This window comes from Oncorhynchus clarkii, chromosome 21 (genome assembly GCF_045791955.1).
Source record: "Oncorhynchus clarkii lewisi isolate Uvic-CL-2024 chromosome 21, UVic_Ocla_1.0, whole genome shotgun sequence".
NCBI lineage: Eukaryota > Metazoa > Chordata > Actinopteri > Salmoniformes > Salmonidae > Oncorhynchus > Oncorhynchus clarkii.
Window position 1 is genome coordinate 35,534,698 of NC_092167.1, and position 26,705 is coordinate 35,561,402.

General features: G+C 41.7%; 1 protein-coding gene across 2 annotated transcripts; it reads right to left on the minus strand.

Moving 5' to 3' along the window:
• Positions 1–11,143: 11,143 nt before the first annotated feature.
• Positions 11,144–26,688, minus strand: LOC139379446 (uncharacterized). 2 transcript variants are annotated; one of them, XM_071122256.1, is made up of 8 exons: positions 26,409–26,688; positions 21,164–21,294; positions 20,639–20,792; positions 20,094–20,193; positions 19,745–19,920; positions 18,989–19,122; positions 14,690–14,828; positions 11,144–12,521 (listed from the first exon to the last, which is right to left on the minus strand). In XM_071122256.1, exons 2-8 carry the CDS (start codon positions 21,185–21,187, stop codon positions 12,409–12,411), a joined length of 840 nt encoding a protein of 279 aa, XP_070978357.1. In that variant the 5' UTR covers positions 21,188–21,294; positions 26,409–26,688; the 3' UTR covers positions 11,144–12,408. The 2 variants fall into 2 exon arrangements, with proteins under 2 accessions (XP_070978357.1, XP_070978358.1); XM_071122257.1 differs by having other exon boundaries at positions 11,147–12,521; positions 14,690–14,822.
• Positions 26,689–26,705: the final 17 nt, after the last annotated feature.

A 26,705-nucleotide genomic window follows, 5' to 3' on the forward strand; every position in this document is an offset into this window, starting at 1 on the left:
TGAGATTGCATCGTCTGTGGACCTATTTGGGCGGTAAGCAAATTGGAGTGGGTCTAGGGTGTCAGGTAGGGTGGAGGTGATATGGTCCTTGACTAGTCTCTCAAAGCACTTCATGATGACGGAAGTGAGTGCTACGGGGCGGTAGTCGTTTAGCTCAGTTACCTTAGCTTTCTTGGGAACAGGAACAATGGTGGCCCTCTTGAAGCATGTGGGAACAGCAGACTGGTATAGGGATTGATTGAATATGTCCGTAAACACACCGGCCAGCTGGTCTGCGCATGCTCTGAGGGCGCGGCTGGGGATGCCGTCTGGGCCTGCAGCCTTGCGAGGGTTAACACGTTTAAATGTCTTACTCACCTCGGCTGCAGTGAAGGAGAGACCGCAAGTTTTCGTTGCAGGCCGTGTCAGTGGCACTGTATTGTCCTCAAAGCGGGCAAAAAAGTTATTTAGTCTGCCTGGGAGCAGGACATCCTGGTCCGTGACTGGGCTGGATTTCTTCCTGTAGTCCGTGATTGACTGTAGACCCTGCCACATGCCTCTTGTGTCTGAGCCGTTGAATTGAGATTCTACTTTGTCTCTGTACTGACGCTTAGCTTGTTTGATAGCCTTGCGGAGGGAATAGCTGCACTGTTTGTATTCGGTCATGTTACCAGACACCTTGCCCTGATTAAAAGCAGTGGTTCGCGCTTTCAGTTTCACACGAATGCTGCCATCAATCCACGGTTTCTGGTTAGGGAATGTTTTAATCGTTGCTATGGGAACGACATCTTCAACGCACGTTCTAATGAACTCGCACACCGAATCAGCGTATTCGTCAATGTTGTTGTCTGACGCAATACGAAACATGTCCCAGTCCACGTGATGGAAGCAGTCTTGGAGTGTGGAGTCAGCTTGGTCGGACCAGCGTTGGACAGACCTCAGCGTGGGAGCCTCTTGTTTTAGTTTCTGTCTGTAGGCAGGGATCAACAAAATGGAGTCGTGGTCAGCTTTTCCGAAAGGGGGGCGGGGCAGGGCCTTATATGCGTCGCGGAAGTTAGAGTAACAATGATCCAAGGTCTTTCCACCCCTGGTTGCGCAATCGATATGCTGATAAAATTTGGGGAGTCTTGTTTTCAGATTAGCCTTGTTAAAATCCCCAGCTACAATGAATGCAGCCTCCGGATAATGACCCTAGAGTGGAAACAGAAATTAAAAGTTTTTTCAATTGGTCTTTCTCCATTCTGAATGTTTTATATTGTTAAATCCAACTTCAAACAAAAATAATTTTCAGCATTTTCATCCTTTTCTGAATTTTTGTTATAATTTCCAGACTGTGCCCCACAGAGCTGCATAATATGGTCAAAAATCTATGCCTAAATAATTGGTGAAGTGTTGGAATCATGGAAAGAAAATTATTCATCTAATTCTATAGTTGGAATATAGTGGGCAGCACCTTTAATACATTGTTTCACATGACAATAAATTAATAAACCAGGGAGGAATTCTTGACAGGGTAGGAAGCAAAGTGTTGGTCAGTGTTTCCAAGGGACACTTATCTGATGTTACATCACGTTTTTTTTACCAAGTGTAGCTATCTAGCTAACATATTCATGATTCACCTATTCCGCTCTGATTTGGAAGATACCGTTGCACAAACAACATTCTTATGTAGGCCTACACCAGCACTGGTACCAGGCTGTATAGGGCCCCACAATGGAGACGTCATAGTACCCATAAAACCTAACAGTGAAACAGGGAAATGGTTCCAATCGTTTTTTCACCATTCATTCAAAAAAGGGCTGTGTTTTGAGTAAACTTACCCTGGTGTGACATTTTGATAACCATGTAAAAGGTGACTTTTATCAATATATTCAATGCCATTTACTCTCAGATTTGAAAACACTAATTAGCATCAAAGTAGACATCATGAAGACTACACATCCCTGCGAGCTCCTGCACGTCATCTCTAGCTGACACCTTTGCTCACAATTATTGTGTCAATTTAAAACTTGCACAAGACAGTTCAAATGTTAATTACAAATGTTGCTAACGTTAGATCGCTAATCCAGAGATTCGTACCTTTGCCTCGATTTGACAGTCTTGTCCAGGACATCATGGCATTTGTAGTTCTTTATGACGGTGACATTAGCAGCTAAATAGCATTTAATTTTGGGTGGATAAATACAGGCGAATATGTTGATTAAAAGTCACCTTGTTCTAGAGAAATTTACACGGTTAGCGAAATGTCACGCCAGGATAAGCCTACATGAAAAACAGCCCTTATTTTAAGTATTTATAAAATCTATGGGAAAAATGACTGGAACCATTTCCTTGTTTGATTGCGAGGTTTTATGGTTATTATGACTTATACTGTGGTATTCTATTGGCTAGCTAAGTTTGCTCTGACTTAGTACATTTATCAAGCTAGCTAGCCAGTTATCTAGCAATTAGCATTTGCGGCTAACACAATTTATTTTAGCTAGAACTTGCTAAGAAAAGAAAACTAGCTGACAGTAGTTTGCAGACAGTACAATACACAAACTAAAAGTGTAATTATAGAATGCTTGTAGAAAGCAGCATCGTTCTCACAAACATCTGCATTTGACCATGGAGACAGCAGAATGAACGGCAAGAAAGCACTCTTAACTCCGTGGTTGAGCAACTGCTCTCTCCTTGAGTGACATGGCTTGGCGTGCGAAGCAGCATTCAGCAGGACGAGAGGGAGAAAGACAACTCAAGTAGCAAACAGAGTAAACCGTAACGTCGGACATTACACGCTCCAGAATTGCATATCACATTTAACAAAATAAACAATGCCGTCATAGATGGTAAAGTAAAAATCAAAACCGGTTCCTGTATCAATACTGAAATAGTAAAATAAGGTAAATGCCCAGACACACATGGATGGGTTCCAATCTTAAACCATAAGACCTAAAAGAAAGGTGGGGGAGTCACATGTCCATATTATTTGCTCTACACTTGTCCAATGTGTTGAAACTAGTGGTCAACCTAGTGAGTACTAGTGTAAAATCAGGGGTGGGTTGGTGGGTGGTTGAACTCAAGGCAATACTCATTATTACTGATAACTTACAGCCTTGGTGATGACTCCCTTCATGGTGCTGAAGAGGGTGGTGGCCATGCCCGAAGCGCCCATTGTTCAGGATTCATAGCCACCTTGAAGCCGCCACACACCTCGCCAAGAACGCAGTCGGCGGGCACGAGCAAGCTATCAAAGAACACCTCCGCCATGTTGGACGCCTTGATGCCTATCTTCTTCTCTGGGGGACCACTGGGAAGGGTTAGAAGGAGGAGAAGAAGATGAGGACAGGGGTAGAGGGGGCTGAGGGATGGCGGGCAAGGTTGGAAGAAAGAACAGAGGATTTGTGAAAATGTAATAAACAGATTTTCCACTTGAAAAGGTCAGTATAACACATTCATCTCTTTATCTCTTAACCATCTATCCCATCCCTCGCTAACTGTATGCCCCACCCATCTAACTATTTACTGTGTCATTCCTCCAAAGCTCCTCTCCACCACGAAGGCAGTGATCTTGTCCTTCATCTCTCCCGCCTTTTCATCTTTCACCGGGGTCTTGGCGAATACTGTGAAGATCTCAGCCTGGCCCCCATTGTTATGAGGGACAGTAAGATAGGCGAAATGTAAACCATTGATGCCCGGGATCACTGAATGTGAATGCATAATGAACAACCTAGACTAGTGTGATCCAGATCTTGCCTCCATTGAACGTAAATTACTCTCCGTAGGGCAAGCGTACCGCTATTGTCTTAATAGAAGTAGCGTCAGAACCACTGGCCGGCTCAGTCAGACAGAACGCTGCTATTCTATCTCTCACTCACTCACTCACTCACACACTCACACACTCACACACTCACACACACACACACACACACACACACACACACACACGGAGGAAAGCACAACATCTATCAGACCCACACACAGGCCAGGCCCTATTTGATCCACAACACCATACATAGGTTAAGCCAGTCTGAAGAATAGTAGTTGAACGAGATTAACTAAGCATTCACACCAGTCTTTCTCCCAAAAATAATTCTAGCTCCAGCTGTCATGAAAGAGAAGTAGATACTCACTCACTGTTGATGGCTTCCACTGTTTATTTAATGCCACATTTCAACCTATAAGGTCTTAGGCTGGTTCTTACCTGTGGCTAGTTTGGGCAGGTACTTCTCTTTCTGGGCAGGGTTGCCATACAGCAGGATGGCCTTGATGCCAACTCCCAGGTCATCCATGCCCACAATCTCCACCAGCCTGGTATTCCGGTGGAGGAGACATGATTCATGATGTCAGTGGATCACACAACATCAACTTGGTTTAGAGCCGGGGTCTCAAAGTCTGCTCCTAGAGAGCTACTCTGCGTGCAGGTTTCTGTTCAAGCCTGTAGCATAGCAAGTACTGTAGCATAGCATCTGAGTCATCTGACCACTTCTGTATTGAGCGAGTCACTGTGGTGGGCCGGGCGCAGTGTGTGCTAACCAGGTCGCCAGGTGCATGGTGTTTCCTCCGACACATTGGTGCGACTGGCTTCCGGGTTGGATGCGCGCTGTGTTAAAGAAGCAGTGCGACTTGGTTGAGTTGTGTTTCGGAGGACGCATGACTTTCGACCTTCGTCTCTCTGTAGCGATGAGACAAGATGTTAACTGCTAACGATTGGATACCATGAAATTGGGGAGAAAAGGGGGTAAAAAAATAAGAAACAAATCTTCCAAGAATGTGCTTTATGTTCTGGTCTCATGAGGATTCTACATTTCATGGCGGGGAAACGCCAGTAAGTAGCTGCTCCATTCTCCTTTCACCACTTTGCTGCTGTCATTGCAATAACTTGATGAACTTCCAAATGGTGACGTGGGTAGTGCCAAGAGTCACAAAACATGTTCGATGCCAGCCCTCCTCTCCGTTGTTGGTCTTCGCCAAGCCTTGCAGGACAGCATCGTAGCATTTCCATAATTCGGAAAATAAAAAAAGAGATAGAAGCAGATTAGCAACCATGTAATTGGCCTTTGGCATGCTGTCATCAATAATACGAATAATAAAGCCATTAGTGTTAATTTGAAGGCGTGTCCACATACCTTTGTATATACAGTCGTGGCCAAAAGTTTTAAGAATGACACAAATATTAATTTCCACAAAGTTTGCTGCTTCAGTGTCTTTAGATATTTTTGTCAGATGTTACTATGGAATGCTGAAGTACAATTACAAGCATTTCATAAATGTCAAAGACTTTTATTGACAATTACATGAAGTTGATGCAAAGAATCAATATTTGCAGTGTTGACCCTTCTTTTTTAAGACCTCTGCAATCCGCTCTGGCATACAGAAAAGAGGTCCATACAGAAATGGTTTGCCAAGATCGGTGTTGAAGAACTTGACTGGCCTGCACAGAGCCCTGACCTCAACCCCATCAAGCACCTCTGGGATGAATTGGAACCAGTGAAGGCTGGTGACTTGAAAAATTGAGGAGGATGGCAGACCGACGGTATAGGCGCGGAACGCACAGAAATGACTAAGTGTATTTCAAAACTCGTCAAAGACTAATTATTTTAACCTAAAGCATTTAATAAAGGCATTTATAGTATAATATTATGAGGAATAGGAATGAGAGGGCTACTTGCATAGTGTTGGAAAGGGATCACAGCAGTGATTGAATGAGAGTATGAGGCGTGAATTGAGGTGTTCAGAGACTTGACCACTGCAGGACAGGATTTAACACAACACACTACACAGTTTGACAAAAGAGCTAAGAATGAGTTAGTCCAAGCAAGGAGTAAAATCATTGATGTGTAATAATGTGATTGTGTTTGTGTATGTGATTGACTCTACATACAGTAATGAGAAAAATTTGATAGGAGTGCTCACAGTGCTTGGAGGGGAAACTTGCAATGTGCCAGTGGATGAGCAGGCACACGAGATGAGGCTTCAGTTCATGTCAGGAGAAAGTTGACAATGGTAGTGGAGTGGATTAGTCATCACCTCTTAATCAGGGAACACGAGGGGACTTAGCTGTAAAAAAATGTAAAACATTCATTTTCATTTCACCACCTTTATTTAACCAGGTAGGCTAGTTGAGAACAAGTTCTCATCTACAACTGCGACCTGGCCAAGATAAAGCAAAGCAGTGCGACAAACAACAACACAGAGTTTCACATGGAATAAACAAACATACAGTCAATAATACAATAGAGAAAGTCTGAGGTAGTTGGATGGGCTATTTACAGATTGGCTATGTACAGGTGCAGTGATCTGTGAGCTGCTCTGACAGCTGGTGCTTAAAGATAGTGAGGGAGATATGAGTCTCCAGCTTCAGTGATTTTTGCAGTTCGTTCCAGTCATTGGCAGTAGAGAACTGGAAGGAAAGGCGGCCGAAGGAGTAATTGGCTTTGGGGGTGATCAGTGAAATATACCTGTTGGAGAGCTTGCTCCAGGTGCGTGCTGCTCTGGTGACCAGTGAGCTGAGATAAAGTGGGGCTTTACCTAGCAACGACTGATAGATGACCTGGCGACAAATATGAAGCGAGGGCCAGCATGAGGGAAGGATGCTTTGTTGCGACATAGGAAGCCGATTCTAGATTTAATTTTGGATTGGAGATGCTTAATGTGAGTCTGGAAGAAGAGTTTACAGTCTAACCAGACACCTAGGTATTTGTAGTTGTCCACATATTCTAAGTCAGAACCGTCCAAAGTAGTGATGCTGGACTCTGGATTCTGTGGAGAAACCGTACCCATTACATGAGGAAAACTGTTGTAATGAACACGTATGAGTATGGTGGGCTGAATTTTCTGGACATTACTACCTTAAATAATACTTTTAAGATCAATTGGATAAAACAATTCCTAAGAAGACCCACTTTTATGTGGAATTTTATTCCTCATGTCCTCTCTACTTTTGGTGGCCTTAACTTCATGTTGGTTTGCAATTAAAATATTGACAAAGTTCCAGTGAAACTTTCTGCTTTTCATCAGCAGGTTTTCTTGTCATGGTCCTTAATTTCCAAGCATAATTTTTCTCCACACAGATATTATATATGGACTAATCGGGATATATTGTATAAAAATACTTATTTGTTTTTAGAATATTGGTTCCAAAATATTATCCTATTGGTGAGCCAACTTGTAAATGCAGAGTTTTTTAAAACTTGGTTATAAGGAATTCTTATCACTTTACAAGGTCTGTCGTGGAAAATTGCAAGATTGTTATAATGCTTGTAAGATTATATTATAATCTTTGTATTACATTATAATAGTTGTTACATTCGACAGAATAGAGTATTGTGTGTGTGTGTTCGACTGAGGATGGGCCTCTATGAGATAGCACTGACAGAGGAGATTTAGGATGTCTTTGGGTAATAAAGCCTAAAGAGCATTCCAGATCGTTAAGGTAATGTTTTTTGTGCTATACCGTACCAGGGTGAGACGGGTTCCAGTTTGGAGTAGAAGGGGGCCAGACACTGGTCTTTACAATGAGAACTGTTGACACAGCAGTAACTATCTGCTATGTTTTATAGATATCTTTCATACAAATCTTAACCTTTGTGAACTGTTCCTAAGATCTGTGGTTCGTTATGTACGTTGAGAGGGGTGTATCTTGGCTATAAAAGATCTTTGTACTTTTCTATGGTTCATTAGAAATGGTGCATCATTGAAAGTGAAAAAGGCTATTTCAAAACTATTTTTAAAAAGATGTAGTTTAAGTGTAACTCTGACTGGTGTGTGAAGTTTGTAACTGTCTCCTCATTTGGTAAAGCAGAAAAGGGCCACCACAGGTCCCTGTAACACCTAAAGATTTTGCAATTGTTTCAGATGCCATTCCCTCATACCTTCCATTAACCCTGTTGACTCATCAGTAGGGAAGATTTGTTTCTCTTTTGGTCCATTCAACAACAGAGCAATACAAACCTTGTTTCAGTAGGAGGTTATGTAATGCCTTATTGGAATGGTTTGATTGATAATATCTTTTGGAAAAAAGTTTGGATGTTGCCACACACATACTTATTAACAAAATTAAGGAATTTTCCTTTAAAATTGTTCATAAATATTGTCCTGCCAACCACTTTGTGAAGAAGTTTAAGGAAAACACAAACTCAAATTGTACCTTCTGCAATGACCACCCAGAAACTTTTTTGCCATTGTATTCATGTAAGGAAACTATGGCAAGACATTAGTAGATTTATAATTGAACACATTTATGAAGATTTTACACTATTGTGGAGAGATGTACTGCTTGGATTCTTTACCTACGATAGAAAAAAGCTGAAACAATTTTATGTAATTCATTTCATTATTCTTTTGGCCAAATGTCATATTCACAAATGTAAATTTACAAACAAACACCACATTTTCTTACCTTACAAAAACAAATTGAACTATATTTTAAGACAATGAAATACTCTAGTAACAAAAAAGCTGTTATAGTTAAGTGTATGTATGTCCCTTAAGGTCCTTGTGTAATGTGATATTGTACCCCCTAGCCCAATTGTCCTTTGTATATTATTTATATATACTTGTGTTCCCACATGTACTTCCTGTACTGATTAGATATTTTTTAAGTATGAGTATTAAAACACAGCTCTTGTAACAAACAAAAAAATGTAATACATGAATCAATACTATTGGTTCCCCTTTACATCTGTATGAACATTTCACAACCCCTGGACCAATAAAATGTGTTCAAAATATCTTTTCATTGGCTCTATTGGCTGGCGAAATTGTCCGTCAAACGCATATCTTCACTCCTGATGATATTTTTGTTTGTGGGTTTATTTTTGTTTGTGGGTTCTAAGCGAGACGCAATCAGAAGTAAGTATTTCTCTGATTTAATTCTGCTGCTGAAATTGTGTTTTGAGGGCGAGTGCTAATCAAATGGCTAAGTAGCTAACCCGCTATTTTAGGCTAATCCAGAATCTGACAGATAATGATTAATCTCCTGTTTATAGCTTCCCATATTATCTCTGCTTCTTGGCTAACTTGTCATTGGCATAGAGAGTGAACAGATAAATCAGATGTTGCAATAGTTTAAATAGCTTTCACATTAGATTTCTACTAAATAAACTCGCTAAATTAGCTAGCTGCAGTGTCAACCATGTAGTTAGCTAATGTTAGTTAGATGAACCAGTCAGTCCAGTGCAGGAAAATACCCTTCAAACTGGAAAGGAGAGGTTTGGAAGAGGAGGATGGAGGGTAAATCCTATCTTGGCAGGAAAAATATGATGGAGTTGACTATGGCAATTGATATCTGCGAGTATGGCAATTGATATCTGTACTGGTTGATTATTTATTACTTATGTGGGTGATTCTCATGAAACCATGTCTGTGATGAATTCAGCTATATATGCTTAGTTTTTGTCTCTAACTTGTTTTGGGCTCCAATATTATTTTTGTGTTTACTCAGTCTCATTACCGTAACACGTCCAGGTCAATTTTGCAGGACTTTACATGCATTTAATTTATAAAGTGTAATGTGTTACATATTCAAAGACAGTTATCATTTCTGGGTATTCACATTATAAACAAGTCTTATTTCAGACAGAAAAACATGTGTCCAAGCACTTGTTTCTCATTATCGTCGTGTTTTTTTTACAGTTCCTGTAAAAAGTTCAGTTCCTGTAAAAAATAATTTTTATTTTATTTTTTTTACCCATAATACATTATTAAGAGAAGATCAAAGATGGCTACAAGGTAAGTGAGTCTTTTCTCTTTTATTATGTTTTAATTTGATAATTGTCCTCTTACACACCATTTACCCATTTTAGATTACCATAACTGTGTAATATTTATGTTTGAGAATAGTGAAACTATTTACAGTATAATAGATTAGAAAGAGCATGAATTGATGATGTAAGTTTTCTAGCTGAGTCATAACGGCTTGGTTAGCTAAATTTGCTATTGGCCTTCTCATTACCGTAATGCTCATTTATCAATAACATGCCATATGGTTGTCTGTGACAGTAATTCAAAGTTCAGTTACGGTAATGATAGAAACTGTTTCTGATGCATGTACAATGTAACTCCATCATACTATGTGCGCAACAGATACACTGCTAACCAAACAACAGTTCAAGGTGCATGCACACTTGAATTAAAAAGGGCAACCGCAATGCAATTATTTACTTTTTTCAGGTTTTTCCCAGACCTAAAAAAAAATGGTCTCCTGATGGGGTTTAAGCATTGTTATCACATCCAATTTTGTTGTTATTTTATTAGAAGTGTTATTTTGAGAGCAAAAACCTGAAGGGAAAAAAATCTGAACAATCAGAATCCCTGCATGACCCGTTCGCGTCCCACCACTGCTAAAAAACAAAGTAACAATTTTTATAATTTTTCAAAGGCACATTACAATTAAAAATCCAAAGTTTATCTGTTGTTTTTAGAACACCAAAAGTGGTGTTCGGTCAACAGATGTCCCCATCCTAGACCATATGTTTTGAAAACCCGGCTCAGCTATAACAATGCAAACCATTCAAAATGAATTAAAAATAATTTCCAGACTTGTGGTGTTTATCTTTTCCACTGACCACTAAACTTATTGGTGTTCTATTAGATTGTAATCTGTCATGGTCCAAGTATATTGATTCTATTGTTGTAAAGATGGGAGAGGTTTGTCTGTGATAAAGAGATTATCTGCTTTTTTTAACATCACATGCAACCAAACAAGTCCTGATAAGCTCTGGTTTTGTCACATCTTGACTATTGCCCAGTTGTATGGTTAGGTGCGACAAAAAAGGACCTAGAAAAGCTGCAGCTGGCCCAGAACAGAGCAGCACGTCTGGCCCTCAAATGTCAATAACATGCAAGTCAGTCTCTCCTGGTTCAGAATGAAGGAGAGATTGACTGCATCCCTGATGGTCTTTGTAAGATGTGCTGAAAGTACCAAATTGTCTGTTTGGCCAGTTAACACATCGCTAAAAACCTATACCTACCCCACAATACATGTAACTAGGGGGTCTCGTCACAGTCCCCAAGTCCAGAACAGAGGCTGGGAGACGCACAGCACTGTATAGAGAAATGACTACATGGAATTATCTTCCACCTCAGGTAAGTTAGGCAATCAATCAAAATCAGTTTTAAAAACAGATAAAACAAACTCTCAAGGAACAATGCGGACTGAGAGACACACACATAAACCCAGACATTCTTATAATTATTTTTATTTTCTCTTTTTCACAAGATGAATACAAACCCCAAGCCAGCTGTATGTCTCAACGCCAACAGGAAAAGATCAACACCATATAATTTCCAGGTCTTGTTTGGTGCTTATCTGTATCATTCATTTTTGTGTTTTTGCATATAGGTGTGTCTACACAATAAATGGCCTGGGATGTGGATTTAAATGGATAGTTAAATAAACCAATATGTAATTTGTGTTAATTTTATTTAACCCTTATTTTACCAGTTAAATTGACTGAAGTCATTCTCATTTATAGCAATGACCTGGGGAATAATTACAGGGGAGAGGAGGGGGGATGAATGAGCCAATTGGAAGCTGGGGATGATTAGGTCGCCAGATTGGGAATTTAGTCAGAACACCAGGGTTAACACCCTTACTCTTACGATAAGTGCCATGGGATCTTTAGTGATCACAGAGAGTCAGGACACCCATCTAACATCCCATCTGAAAGACAGCAATCTACACAAAGCAATGTCCCCAATCACTGCCCCAGGGCATTGGGATATATATATATATATATATTTTTAGACAAGAGGAAAGAGTGCATCCTACTGGCCCTCCGACACCACTTCCAACAGTATCTGGTCTCCAGAGACCGACCAGGACCAACCCTGCTTAGCTTCAGGGGCAAGCCAGCAGTGGGGTACAGGGTAGTATTCTGCTTGCTTCCTTACCCTGTAAGCAGTCTATTAACAAGAGAACACAGCAATCCTTGCTTGGGTTTTGTTTACCTGGTCACGGTCTCCATCTTTTTAACATTGATAGCACAAAACCAATTTAACTGAATATCTGTGATATTAGCATATTTCACATTTCATGTCCAAATCATCTTAAACTAACTTTATTGAGCTAGACAATCAATTTTTGGCACTGGGATGATTTGGACATGGAATGTGAAATATGCTTATAAAAATCGGGGATATCCACTTGCAGTGGTTTTGTGCTATAAACCAAAGCATGGACTGCTGTCTTGCCTTGTCCATTGACTGCTTACAGGGTAAGGAATCCAATGTACGTTTGTAATTTTGGTGATCTATCCCTTTTAAGTCTACTTTTGAGACATAAGACTACTTTTGAGATGTGCAAACATGTGCCAAACTTTACAAAAGAAAGAAGGCTGCATCAAAAGCTAGGGTGGAGAAGCACAGAAATCCAGAGCTGCTTGAGCAGCACAGAAGAAAGGAAAGAGAGAGGTATAGAGAGAGGAAGAATTTCAGTCATGAGTGGTTTCAGAGTTGGAGTGCTGATCTATGATCGATTGCAGAGCTCCCACTCCGGACACTCTTAAGCAGTGCAGTTAGGGTCCTCGGGGGAATCTTGGGGGATAAACTTATTTCTGTGCCTGAAAAAGAACACACAAAAAATAAGCCCAAAATGCACCACCAAAATGAGTGAAATCACATTTCCTATATCTCTTTTCCACTCAATCAATCTAAACACATTTACATTTGAATCATATCCACTCCTATCCAGAGTGACTTGGCGTTAGTGCATTCATTTTACGATAGCTACAGTAGGTGGGACAACCACATATCGCAGTCAAAGTACGTACATTTTTTCTCAATAAAGTAGCTATCAGCAGTCAGTGCTAGCAGAGTGCTAGCAGAGGGGGAAAAACTCAAGTGCGAGTTCACAAAAGGCAAGTGAGTTAGTATTAAAAATATACACTGCTCAAAAAAATTAAGGGAACACTAAAATAACACATCCTAGATCTGAATGAATGAAATATTCTTATTAAATACTTTTTTCTTTACATAGTTGAATGTGCTGACAACAAAATCACACAAAAATTATCAATGGAAATCAAATTTATCAACCCATGGAGGTCTGGATTTGGAGTCGCACTCAAACTTAAAGTGGAAAACCACACTACAGGCTGATCCAACTTTGATGTAATGTCCTTAAAACAAGTCAAAATGAGGCTCAGTAGTGTGTGCGGCCTCCCTACAACACCTCGGCATGCTCCTGATGAGGTGGCGGATGGTCTCCTGAGGGATCTCCTCCCAGACCTGGACTAAAGCATCCGCCAACTCCTGGACAGTCTGTGGTGCAACGTGGCGTTGGTGGATGGAGCGAGACATGATGTCCCAGATGTGCTCAATTGGATTCAGGTCTGGGGAACGGGCAGGCCAGTCCATAGCATCAATGCCTTCCTCTTGCAGGAACTGCTGACACACTCCAGCCACATGAGGTCTAGCATTGTCTTGCATTAGGCGGAACCCAGGGCCAACCGCACCAGCATATGGTCTCACAAGGGGTCTGAGGATCTCATCTCGGTACCTAATGGCAGTCAGGCTACCTCTGGCGAGCACATGGAGGGCTGTGCGGCCCCCCAAAGAAATGCCACCCCACACCATGACTGACCCACCGCCAAACCGGTCATGCTGGAGGATGATGCAGGCAGCAGAACGTTCTCCACGGCGTCTCCAGACTCTGTCACGTCTGTCACGTGCTCAGTGTGAACCTGCTTTCATCTGTGAAGAGCACAGGGCGCCAGTGGTGAATTTGCCAATCTTGGTGTTCTCTGGCAAATGCCAAACGTCCTGCACGGTGTTAGGCTGTAAGCACAACCCCCACCTGTGGACGTCGGGCCCTCATACCACCCTCATGGAGTCTGTTTCTGACCGTTTGAGCAGACATGCACATTTGTGGCCTGCTGGAGGTCATTTTGCAGGGCTCTGGCAGTGCTCCTCCTGCTCCTCCTTGCACAAAGGCGGAGGTAGCGGTCCTGCTGCTGGGTTGTTGCCCTCCTACGGCCTCCTCCACGTCTCCTGATGTACTGGCCTGTCTCATGGTAGCGCCTCCATGCTCTGGACACTACGCTGACAGACACAGCAAACCTTCTTGCCACAGCTCGCATTGATGTGCCATCCTGGATGAGCTGCACTACCTGAGCCACTTGTGTGGGTTGTTGACTCCGTCTCATGCTACCACTAGAGTGAAAGCACCGCCAGCATTCAAAAGTGAGCAAAACATCAGCCAGGAAGCATAGGAACTGAGAAGTGGTCTGTGGTCACCACCTGCAAAACCACTCCTTTATTGGGGGTGTCTTGCTAATTGCCTATAATTTCAACCTGTTGTCTATTCCATTTGCACAACAGCATGTGAAATGTATTGTCAATCAGTGTTGCTTCCTAAGTGGACAGTTTGATTTCACAGAAGTGTGATTGACTTGGAGTTACAATGTGTTGTTTAAGTGTTCCCTTTATTTTTTTGAGCAGTGTATATCTTTGGGGGGCGCTGTGGGATTATTTAAGATACTGTTTGAAGATGTAGCATTCCAGGCATTTTTAGAAGATGGGCAGGGACTCTATTAAGACGACATATACTATTATAGAGACTATAGACTACTGGTATATATATATATATATATATATATGTTTTATTCTATTTGTCTTCTATTTTATTTGATAACGGGAACATGGTGGTATGGTAACACAATCGGTAACACAATTACAGGACATCACTGTCTGTGGGAGAGAATGTAGAGAAAGAAAGAGGAGAAAGTACCATAGATTTCCTCTTCGCTCCAGTCGCTGCCTCCCTCCCCACACCATTTCGTATAGACTGCTTTAAGCTTGACTCTGTACTGGCATCTCTGGTCATATGAAACCTTCCCTGGTACACGTTCCAATTGTATTTCCTTACCCTGGAAGAAACATACACCGAATCATAAGTGGAACTCAAAGTGTACTATTTGACTGACACACCCATGCACGCACACACACAGCAGATGTCCAAAGCCCTTTATTCTAACACATTCAGTAGGTCTGTAAAAACAATGTAAATACTGTCCAGTGACTAAAGCTCTATTTTTATTGGTGTAATTCGCATACGTGGACGGTCTCAGGTTGACAATAGCAGAACGCCCATCCCCTCATCTGACACATATTCTGTCTGCAGCCAGCTAATCTTAGCTGTGTATTTGTTCATGGATCATTAAGTATTATTACAAAACACAGTTTCTGAAAAGTTCCCTGTTGCAAAATAGATTTTTATCTCCGTGAGACTAACCTGTATAACAACGGCACGGCTGAGTGGCGTGCAGTGCCTTTGGAAAGTATTCAGACCCCTGGACTTTTTCCACATTTTGTTACTTTACAGCCTTATTCTAAAATTGATTAAATTGTTTTATTTCCCCTCATCAATCTACACACAATACCCTATAATGACAAAGAAAAAAAAATAGGTTTTTAGAAATGTTTGCTAATTCATATAAAAAAAAAACTTCAATATTACATTCACATAAGTATTTAGACCCTTTACTCAGTACTTTGTTGAAGGACCTCAAATCAAAATCAAACTTTGTCACATGCCCTGAATACAACAGTGAAATGCTTACTTACAAGCCCTTAACCAACAGTGCAGTTCAAGAAAGAGTTGAGAAAATATTTACCAAATAAACTAGAGTAAAACATAATAAAAAGTAATACAATAAAATAACGAGGCTATATTCACGGGGTACTGGTACCGAGTCAATGTGCGGTGGTACAGGTTAGTCAAGGTCATTTGTACATGTAGGTATGCGTGAAGTTCATAGATAATAAACAGTGAGAAGCTGCAGTGTAAAAAAAACAATGGGGGGTGTCAATGTAAATAATCCGGTGGCCATTTGATTCATTGTTCAGCAGTCTTATGGTTTGAAGCTGTTAAGAAGCCTTTTGGTCCTAGACCTGTTACTCCGGTATTGCTTGCCGTGCAGTAGCAGAGAAAACAGTCTATGACTTTGGTGGCAGGAAGCTTGGCCCCAGTGATGTACTGGGCCGCACGCACTACCCTCTTTAGTGCCTTATGGTCAGATGCCGAGCAGTTACCATACCAGGTGGTGATGCAACCAGATTGGTGCAGCTGTAGAACTTTTTGAGGATCTGGGGACCCATGCTAAATCTTTTCAGTCTCCTGAGGGAAAAAAAGGTGTTGTCGTGCCCTCTTCACTTGGTCTTGGTGTGTTTGGACCTTGATAGTTTGTTCGTGATGTGGACACCAAGGAACTTGAAACTCTTGACCCACTCCACTACAGCCCAGTCGATGTTAATGGGGGCCTGTTCGGTCTGCCTTTTCCTGTAGTCCACGATCAACTCCTTTGTCTTGCTCACATTGAGGGAGAGGTTGTCCTGGCACCACACTACAAGGTCTCTGACTTTCTACCTACAGACTGTCTCATCATTGTTGGTGATCAGGCCTACGACTGTTGTGTCGTCAGCAAACTTAATGATGGTGTTGGAGTCGTGTTTGGCCACACAGTCGTGGGTGAACAGGGAGTACAGGATGGGACTAACCACACACACCTGAGGAGCCCCAGTGTTGAGGATCAGCGTAGCAGACGTGTTGTTGCCTACCCTTAACACCTGGGGGCGTCCCGTCAGGAAGTCCAGGATTCAGTTGCAGAGGGAGGTGTTTAGTCCCAGGGTCCTTAGCTTAGCGATGAGCTTTATGGGCACTATGGTGTTGAATGCTGAGCTGTAGTCAATGAACAGCACTCACATAAGTGTTCCTTTTGTACAGGTGGGAAAGGGCAGTTTGGAGTGTGATTGAGATTGCATCATCTGCGGATCTGTTGGGGTGGTATGCGAATTGGAGTGGGTCTAGGATATCTGGGAGGATGCTGTTGATGTGAACCATGATCAGCCTTTCAAAGCACTTCATGGGTACCGACGTGAGTGCTACGAGGTGGTAATCATTTAGGCAGGTTACCTTCGCTTCCTTGGGCACAGGGACTATGGTGGTTTGCTTGAAACATGTAGGTATTACAGACTCGGCCAGGGAGAGTTTGAAAATGTCAGTGAAGACACTTGCCAGTTGGTCTGCACATGCTTTGAGTACACGTCCTGGTAATCTGTCTGGCCCCACGGCTTTGTGAATGTTAACCTGTTTAAAGGTCTTGCTCACATCGGTTACCGAGTTATTCCACAGTCGTCCAGAACAGCTGGTGGTCTCATGCATGCTTCAGTGTTGCTTGCCTCGAAGGCAAAAGGCATTTAAAAAGAAAGGAGGAAGAAGGCACTGTTCATATAATTAATTAAAATGCCTTTATTCGTATGGCATGTTTAATAGAAACAAAGTATATATGAAGAGTGCCTTGGTCCTCCTCTCTTTTTGATGACCAATTTACCCCTTTTACCAAAGAGCACCTTCTAGCTACCAAAATGTACTATTGTGTACCTTAGTAGCGCTTCCCTTCCTCATCTTTCTACTAGAAAAGGCATTTAGCTCGTCTGGTATGCTCGTGTCACTGGGCAGCTCACGGCTGGGTTTCCCTTTGTAATCCGTAATAGTTTTCAAGCCCTGCCATATCCGATGAGCATCAGAGCCGGTGTAGTAGGATTCAATCTTAATCCTGTATTGACGCTTTGCTTGTTTGATGGTTCGTCTGAAGGAATAGCGAGATTTCTGATAAACATCCGGAATAGTGTCCTGCTCCTTGAAAGTGTTAGCTCTAGGCTTTAGCTCGATGCGGATGTTGCCTGTAATCCATGGCTTCTGGTTGGGATATGTACGTACGGTCACTGTGGGGACGATGTCCTTTAGTCTTCTTGGGTATGACGCTAGAAGCTTGGCACACCTGTATTTGGGGAGTTTCTCATATTCATCTCTGCAGATCCTCTCAAGCTCTGTCAGGTTGGATGGGGAGCATTGCTGCACAGCTATTTTCAGGTTTATCCAGAAATGTTAGATCGGGTTCAAGTCTGGGCTCTGGCTGGGCCACTCAAGGGCATCCAGAGACTTGTCTCAATTCCACTCCTGCATTGTGTTGGCTGTGTGCTTAGGGTTGTTGTCCTGTTGGAAGGTGAACCTTCGCCCCAGTCTGAGGTCCTGGGCGCTCTGGAGCAGGTTTTCATCAAGGTTCTCTCAGTACTTTGCGTCGATCCTAACTAGTCTCCCAGTCCCTGCCGCAGAAAAACATCCCACAGCATGATGCTACTACCACCATGCTTCACCGTAGGGATGATGCCAGGTTTCCTCCAGATGTGACGCCTGGCATTCATATCAAAGAGTTCATTCTTGGTTTCATCAGACCAGAGAATCTTGTTTCTCATGGTCTGAGAGTCTTTGGGTGCCTTTTGATAAACTCCAAGCAGGCTGTCATGTGCCTTTTACTGAGGAGTGGCTTCCGTCCGGCTACTCTACCATAAAGGCCTGACTGGTGGAGTGCTGCAAAGATGGTTGTCCTTCAGGCAAGTTCTCCTATCTCTAGAGAGGAACTCTAGAGCTCTGTCAGAGTGACCATCAGGTTCTTGATCACCTCCCTGACCAAGGCCCTCCCCCGATTGCTCAGTTTGGCTGGGCGGCCAGCTCTAGGAAGAGTCTTGGTGGTTCCAAACATATTCCATTTAAGAATGAGGGAGGCCACTGTGTTCTTGCGGACCTTCAATGCTGCAGACATGTTTTGGTACTCTTCCCCAGAGCTGTGCCTCGACACAATCCTGTCTTGGAGCACTACGCACAAATTCCTTCGACGTTATGGCTTTGTTTTTGCTCTAAACTGTGGGACCTTATATAGACAGGTGTGTGCATTTCCAAATCATGTCCAATTAATTGAATTTACAACAGTTGGAGTCCAATCAGGTTGTAGAAACATCTCAAGGATGATCAATGGAAACAGGACGCACCTTATCTTAATTTTGAGTCTCATAGCAAAGGGGCTGAATACTTATGTAAATAAGGTATCTGTTTTTATTTTTGTTAATTTGCAAAAATGTCTAAATCTTCTTTCACTTTGTCATTATGGGTTATTGTTTGTAGATTGTTTTCATGGATATATAAAGGGTGACATAAATAAAAAAAAATATCCACACATCCAGGGCTTACCAGAGACTCTTGACACTTGTTGTATTTTAAGATGAAATTCCAGCAGTGGACAGCGCCTATGTCCGGAGGGTCCCAGCTCAGGATGAGATTCCTACCTTCCTCTGTGATCTTCACCTTAGGGGCCGGGGGCTTGACTGAAGGGAATCAGACAGATAGTATAACATTAGATAAATGAGAGTATTATTAATAAACAGTATTGCATACTTGAGAGAATAGTCATATCATATAATTACTCACTGGTTGGTCTACTTTCATAAAGATAAAGCTTTTTTATATTGACGACTGTCACGAACGTCGTCTTGAAAATGACCGGACCAAGGTGCAGCGTGGTGAGCCTACATTTTTCTTTCTTTTTTAAACGTCGCCAACAAAACAATAAACAACAAAAACGAACTTGAAGCTCCGTAAGGCTATACATGAATTAAACAAAGACAACAACCCCCAAATGAGAAAAGGAAAAAAGGCTGCCTAAGTATGATTCCCAATCAGAGACAACGATAGACAGCTGTCCCTGATTGAGAATCATACCCTGCCAAAAACAAAGAACCAGAAAGCATAGACTTTCCCACCCGAGTCACACCCTGACCAAACAAACATAGAGAATAAAAGGATCTCTACGGTCAGGGCGTGACAACATTTTTACTGACTTCACTTCCTGAGGTAAATGTGTTTGAATGTTTTTCAGATCATACCATGAGGATATCGTAAACATTTGTTTTTAACTGTTAAAAAAATGTGGTATGGAGTTATTCTTACCATGATATCTAGGAAGCACCAGGAAGTTATTCTGTACAGATAAGCCATCGAGAGTCCCATTGACCTTGAAGTAGACGTCATATTGAAGGAAGGATCCTCTCAGGTGACATCCTGTCCTCTGACCATCTCTGTACTGGTACTCACTGCATGCTGCTATGTGGGAGGGACCAAGGTATCTGAAACATAAGGGATGAGAGGGATGACAATCTGTCACTGCTCAGCTAAACCGACACAGCTCAACTGACAAATATTCAGTGTTCCAGGAGTTATTTTACCAGTTCAGTTGTTATCCGTTGAATTGGGTGGGGATGTATTAGGGGATTTTGACAGGAAGTAGAATAGTTCTCACCCATAGTAGAGCTGGAGGTCTGAGGCCTGATTGACTGGAAGCCAGCTGCAGTTCATGGCCTTGGAGGAGTAGAGGGAACACTGGAAGTTCTTCACCAACTCTGTTATAAATAAATAAATAAATAAATAAATATATATTTGAGAGAGAGAGAGAACAGACTCATGGCAGACTACAAAAATAGGATCTGACAAAGAGAGATGGAGATTTAAATGTTGACCTATTAAGGTTTTCCATCCAGCATAACCTTAAGCTGTGTGGCTGTTTGCTCAACCCTGTGTTCAATATTTTATTGGATGTACAGTACCTACCTTAAACTAGAATTAAATGCAAGGGAATTTCAAACATGTAAAACAATATTAATCGCAGCACATTGTTCATATTACAGTAGACACATTGGATATAGTTCAGAGGGGTTTTCCTGTCCCAATTCATAAAGGGAAAACACCTTCCACTTAAGCCAACTTTTCACTTAGTCATGCAATGATTTCAGAGGGAGACTAAGTGAAAATTCAAAGTTAGGATTTGCCCCAGTGATTGTTACCTACCTGTGGGTTTAGTGATGGATTTGCTGACAGGTTTGCTTATGGTTCTACCTGTGCAGTGTTTGGGGTTTGTTTGCACTGTGTAATTCACTGCATCTTCCGTAGAGAGTCTATACTCTTTATACAACTTGAAAGTTGTCTCTACTTTGGGTCTCCTCTGCAAAGAAAAATGTTATCTGTAATTTCAAATTCAGTGTTATATCTTAGATTAATATGGTGTATATTAAAATGGCCTACAGGTTAACATCACTTCATATCAGATGTTTCTCATACTTTAAGATGTTATAATTTATAAAGTAGCTATAAAGAAAGGTTTTGAAATTGGTGAATAAATATTTTACTTGGCTTTTGATATAAATGTAATTGTGATTCATATTTTGCATTTGATTGTTTTCTATAATATGCATGAATATGTGTCCCCATTCAGTCTATGCGTGCAAACCAGTCTGTAATTAAATCAATTCCAAATTAATATTTGTATTAAAATAAATGTCCCTTTCGTGGGCCCGAGTGAAACAGTCGACTCACCTCTCCGATCGTTGTAGTGATCATGTAGTTCACCTTGCATGATGCATCTAAATTATTTGGTGCGTTCCACGACAGCTTTATACGGAATTCAGACTCCCACGTCAATGACAGGTTGAGCGGCTCAGTGAGAGCTGAAGAGGTGACAAGAGATGAGCAGTGTAAACTACTCTGTATGGCAATGTGATGACCGACTGCTATATATATTGATCCACAAATCTGTTTGGAGTATGCCCTACTTAGAATTTCTGAACAATATGACTCACGGGGGCAAAGTAACAACAAGCATAACCCATATGCTTTATAGTTAGGCTACATCAAAAATAATAGGCAAATAATCATAGCCCGTTTCAAATTAACATGTTACAATGGATGCAGATTTGGCTCGGGAATCCAACATGTACTTTCATTTTAAAAGGCTTTCCTACTGAAAATGATTAAACAACTTCTGCCACATACAGTAGGACTTAAAAAGGTAATGTAAAGTTCACACAATTGCATTACCTTTCTCAACTGCAATCTCTGTTGCGACGAAACAAATAAAGTATTGTAGAACCAAGATACATTTCAAAATCATGTTGTCCTGTACGGAATTCCAAAGGTAAGGATCTCAGAATTGTCAAGCAGTGGTCTCCCAAACTGAGAGAACAATGCAACTGCCTCAGATCTGATTGGTCACAGGATAGTGATTGATGTCTCGATCATAGAGGTTATAAAAAGATCCGGAGTACTGCTGGTAATTTGTTCTACCTGAAAAGTGATGAATATACATACTGCTGGGAATAGGGCAGGGCAGTGTGTGTGTGTGCATGCAACCAGACATGTTGATTCTTGCCAAAGCAGGATTCAGGCAGATTAATCTCAATTCATTATCTTGTTTTCGGAAAACCAGCTGGTTGCCACAACACTAGCTAACCCTTCCAGCAACCCCTTCACAGCTAGGTGGCTTCTTACAGGCAGAAGGCAAGTTCTTAACTGACTTTTAAAGATGGAATCCTTAATGCCCTTACAAAAAAAAGATTGCAGTTTTGAAACTGCCATAAAAGTGCAGTAACTGAAGTCGACTATTGTATTTTGGACACCAAGGTAAAGAAGGTTTGAAGTTGGATATTCAACGGATATTCGCGCTTTCAAATGTAGTTTGAAAGCTATTGACTTGAGCCACAGGCTCCAAATAAGTGTCATTACGTTGGAAAAATTGCGCAGGACGTTGCACAGGTATATTTTCATGATTTGGACATTAATTCACTTTCCAAAGCTAATAAACATGTGGAAATTGTGAGCAGCATTTTTTATTCTTAGTTGAATTAGTTAGGGAGCGTGAACAAAGTACAAACTCTTTTTACATTCAATTTCAATAGCTCCTTGGTCATGTGACCTACTTGACCCAAACAAGGTCCAGAATGTCCACTGACTGCCCTTCTATATTGCACACCCTTTAGTTTGTCCATTTTCATCTAACAAGATTTTACATACATTTTTCAAAATGTAAAATTTCAATAGCTCCTTGGTCATGTGACCTAGTGACTTCAAACAAGGTTCAGAATGTCCACTGACTATACCTTCATATCGCACACTCTGATGTTTGTCTACTTTCATATCATGCTATTAGACTTAAATCTGTAAGCTTTGCAGGCCTTCATTTCACATGGGTGTTAAACATTTAAGTTAACAAATGTTCCAGCCTCGCAATAACTCTCTTTCACATGGACACTGAAAAGATCCGCAAATGGCTGTATGTGGAATGGATCAAGGATAGGAGAGGTGTTCGAACAGAGGTGCTTAAAGTAAGGGGCACAGGTAGGCCTCATGAAAAACAATGTTTCATATGCTCTTTTTATTCACAGTAATAGGCAGTGATTTGTTAGAGTGAGCTTGATAAGGTGAAATAATTATTTTCATAGCATCACTTTCATATACTGTATATTAAGACAAATCCTTCTACGTTGAGTATTAGAACAGTTTCCATAACCTGCAGACAACTTACAAAATGCAACAGTGCATTTGAGGGTGGTTTTTCTGATGAAAATAGTTATTTGATGCATGGCCTACTATTTCTAACTGGAAAAATAAATTCCTACGTCTTGTGAGTAAAATCCTTTTCCCAAAATTGATTTAGGTACATGTTTGTGAAGAGGTATGAGGGTTGTGATATGGGTCATTTAATAGCAAAACCATTTAAGGGATCAATACCAATACCAATAACCATCAGACCAAGTGTTTTTGGTTGACCCTGCTGGACAGAAAGAGAAGAAGGAATCGGAACACGCTGCATTCAAATTCAGGTCTTAGTTATTCCATTGTACTGGATCTAATACATAATAGCATTTTACCTACATTCATGAGTGTAATATTTTTTGGGACATACTGTGAAAAACTCTTGGCTGCTGGCTGTGTCACTTTCAGACATGCGCAGACCAGACTGAAAGGGGAAGGGTAGCTCTTGACTTGATCCACAGGGGTTCTCTGTAAAGAGAGAGTAATCCAAAAGGCAGACACACCCCTTGACTTTCAATTGGCACCGTTGACCTGTATGTATATTCTCTCCTGATAGGCACTTTAGTCAGACTGTGCACCACAGAGCCAGAGGTATGAGGAGAGACATCCTCCTTTGTATTTATGGGAACAAATATTTCCTAACACTTTGGATCCTATTCTTGGACAGTTAGAAGACACAATGCAACATGTATTTTTATTTTTTACTAATTACTGTCCGTGAGTAACCTCAACCTTGTGGGTCTGTGGGTGTTTGGGCCAATAAAGTGGCAACTCAATTCTACCAGTGACGAGTCTCTCATGCCCCTATGAACGGGGGCAGAGGGCAATAGCTTTTCATCTAAACCAGTCCTTTTATACCGGAGTACACTAACCCCTAATTGGGGCTCTTTTCTTGACACACAGTAACAGTTTACCAGATAAGAAGTCAAGAAGATCAAAAAGTAGATTGTTGTAAGGGTGTATTACATCCTGTGCTGCCACATTGTCATATCCATTCTGGATTCTGAGTGGTAAAATCATAGTCGAAAAATGCCTCTATGTATGTGTATACATTTTCCCCCAAGCCAAATGGGTTGGAGTTGCAATCTACTGCAGAGTTCTGTCATGCTATCCAGGTCTGTGCCCAAACAGTTCGAGCTAATACTTTTCCAGAAGTAAGTCTCTCACTGTTGCAGCTTGTTTACAGACCCCCCCCAGCCCTGGACACCATATGTGAATTAATCCCCCCCATTTATCTTCAGAGTTTGTACTGTTAGGTGACCTAAACTGGGATATGCTTAATACCCCGTCCGTCCTACAATCTAAAATAGATGCCCTCAATCTCACCCAAATTATCATGGAACCCTCCAGGTACAACTTCAAATCTGTAAACTCAGGCACCCTCATAGATATCATCCTGACCAACCTGTCCTCTAAATACACCTCTGCTGTCTTCAACCAGGATCTCAGCGATCACGGTCTCAATGCCTACGTCCGTAATGGGTCCGCGATCAAACGACCAGTCAAACACTCCCTAAAACACTTCAGCGAGTAGGCCTTTCTAAATCGACCTGGCCCGGGTATCCTGGAAAGATATTGACCTCATTCCGGCAGTAAAGGATGCCTGGTTATTCTTTAAAAGTGCTTTCCTCACCATCTTAAATAAGCATGTCCCATTCAAAAAATGTAGAACCAGGAACAGATATAGCCCTTGGTTCACTCCAGACCTGACTGCCCTTGACCAGCACAAAAACATCCTGTGGCGTACTGCATTAGCGTCGAATAGCCCCCGCGATATGCAACTTTTCAGGGAAGTTAGGAACTTATCGGCAGACTCAACAGCCTTGGTTTCTCAAATGACTGCCTCGCCTGGTTCACCAACTACTTCTCTGATAGAGTTCAGTGTGTCAAATCGGAGGGCCTGTTGTCCGGGCCTCTGGCAGTCTCTATGGGGGTGCCACAGGGTTAAGTTCTTGGGCCGACCCTCTTCTCTGTATACATTAATGATGTTGCTCTTGCTGCTGGTGAGTCTCTGCTCCACCTCTACGCAGATGACACCATTCTGTATACTTCTGGCCACTCTTTGGACACTGCGTTAACAACCCTCCAGACGAGCTTCAATGCCATACAACTCTCCTTCCGTGGCCTCCAATTGCTCTTAAATACAAGTAAAACTAAATGCATGCTCTTCAACCGATCGCTGCCTGCACCTGCACGCCCATCCAGCATCACTACACTGGACAGTTCTGACTTAGAATATGTGGACAACTACAAATACCTAGGTGTCTGGTTAGACTGTAAACTCTCCTTCCAGACTCACATCAAACATCTCCAATCCAAAGTTAAATCTAGAATTGGCTTCCGATTTTGCAACAAAGTATCCTTCACTCATGCTGCCAAACATACCCTCGTAAAACTGACCATCCTGCCAATCCTCAACTTCGATGTCATTTACAAAATAGCCTCCAATACCCTACTCAATAAATTGGATGCAGTCTATCACAGTGCCATCCGTTTTGTCACCAAAGCCCCATATACTACCCACTACTGCGACCTGTACGCTCTCGTTGGCTGGCCCTCGCTTCATACTGGTCACCAAACCCACTGGCTCCAGGTCATCTACAAGACCCTGCTAGGTAAAGTCCCCCCCTTATCTCAGCTCGTTGGTCACCATAGCAGCACCCACCTGTAGCACGCGCTCCAGCAGGTATATCTCTGGTCAAAACCAATTCTTCATTTTGCCGCCTCTCCTTCCAGTTCTCTGCTGCCAATGACTGGAACGAACTACAATCTCTGAAACTGGAAACACTTATCTCCCTCACTAGCTTTAAGCACCAGCTGTCAGAGTAGCTCACAGATTACTGCACATAGCCCATCTATAATTTAGCCCAAACAACTACCTCTTCCCCTACTGTATTTATTTATTTTGCTCCTTTGCACCCCATTATTTTGTATTTCTACTCTGCACATTCTTCCACTGCAAATCTACTATTCCAGTGTTTTACTTGCTATATTGTATTTACTTCGCCACCATTGCCTTTTTTTGCCTTTACCTCCCTTATCTCACCTCACTTGCTCACATTGTATTACATTGACTTACTTTTCTACTTTATGTTTATTTTACTCCATGTGTAACTCTGTGTTGTTGTATGTGTCGAACTGCTTTGCTTTATCTTGGCCAGGTCGCAATTGTAAATGAGAACTTGTTCTCAACTTGCCTACCTGGTTAAATAAAGGTGAAATAAAAATAAATAAATTGTCTGGTTCTTACCTGTGCCTAGTTTGGGCAGGTACTTCTCTTTCTGGGCAGGGTTGCCATACAGCAGGATGCCCTTGAAGTCGATGAACACCCAGGGCGATGCCAACGCACAGGTCGTGCATTGGGAGGGAACTACTTGAATTTGCCCAATAACTCCAAACGAAAAATGTGAGTTTCTAACAGTTTCTGTTGCAAAACGTTAGAAACTCATGTTTTTAGTCGGAAATTCTGACTAATGAATACACCCCGGACTTCGGCAGCACGAGAAAGTCTGGTTTCCTTATTTCAAAGTGGGAAGAGTCAAGAAAA

Bases quoted from the DNA above. Each gene is read 5' to 3' on its own strand.
- LOC139379446 (XM_071122256.1), bottom strand. From the start codon at position 21,187: ATGATCACTACAACGATCGGAGAG. The intron at 19,921-20,093 runs GTGAGAACTATT...CTTATGTTTCAG, and splicing joins GACCTCCAGCTCTACTATGG to ATACCTTGGTCCCTCCCACA. The intron at 12,522-14,689 runs GTACTTTCTCCT...GTTCTTTTTCAG, and splicing joins GAGCGAAGAGGAAATCTATG to GCACAGAAATAAGTTTATCC.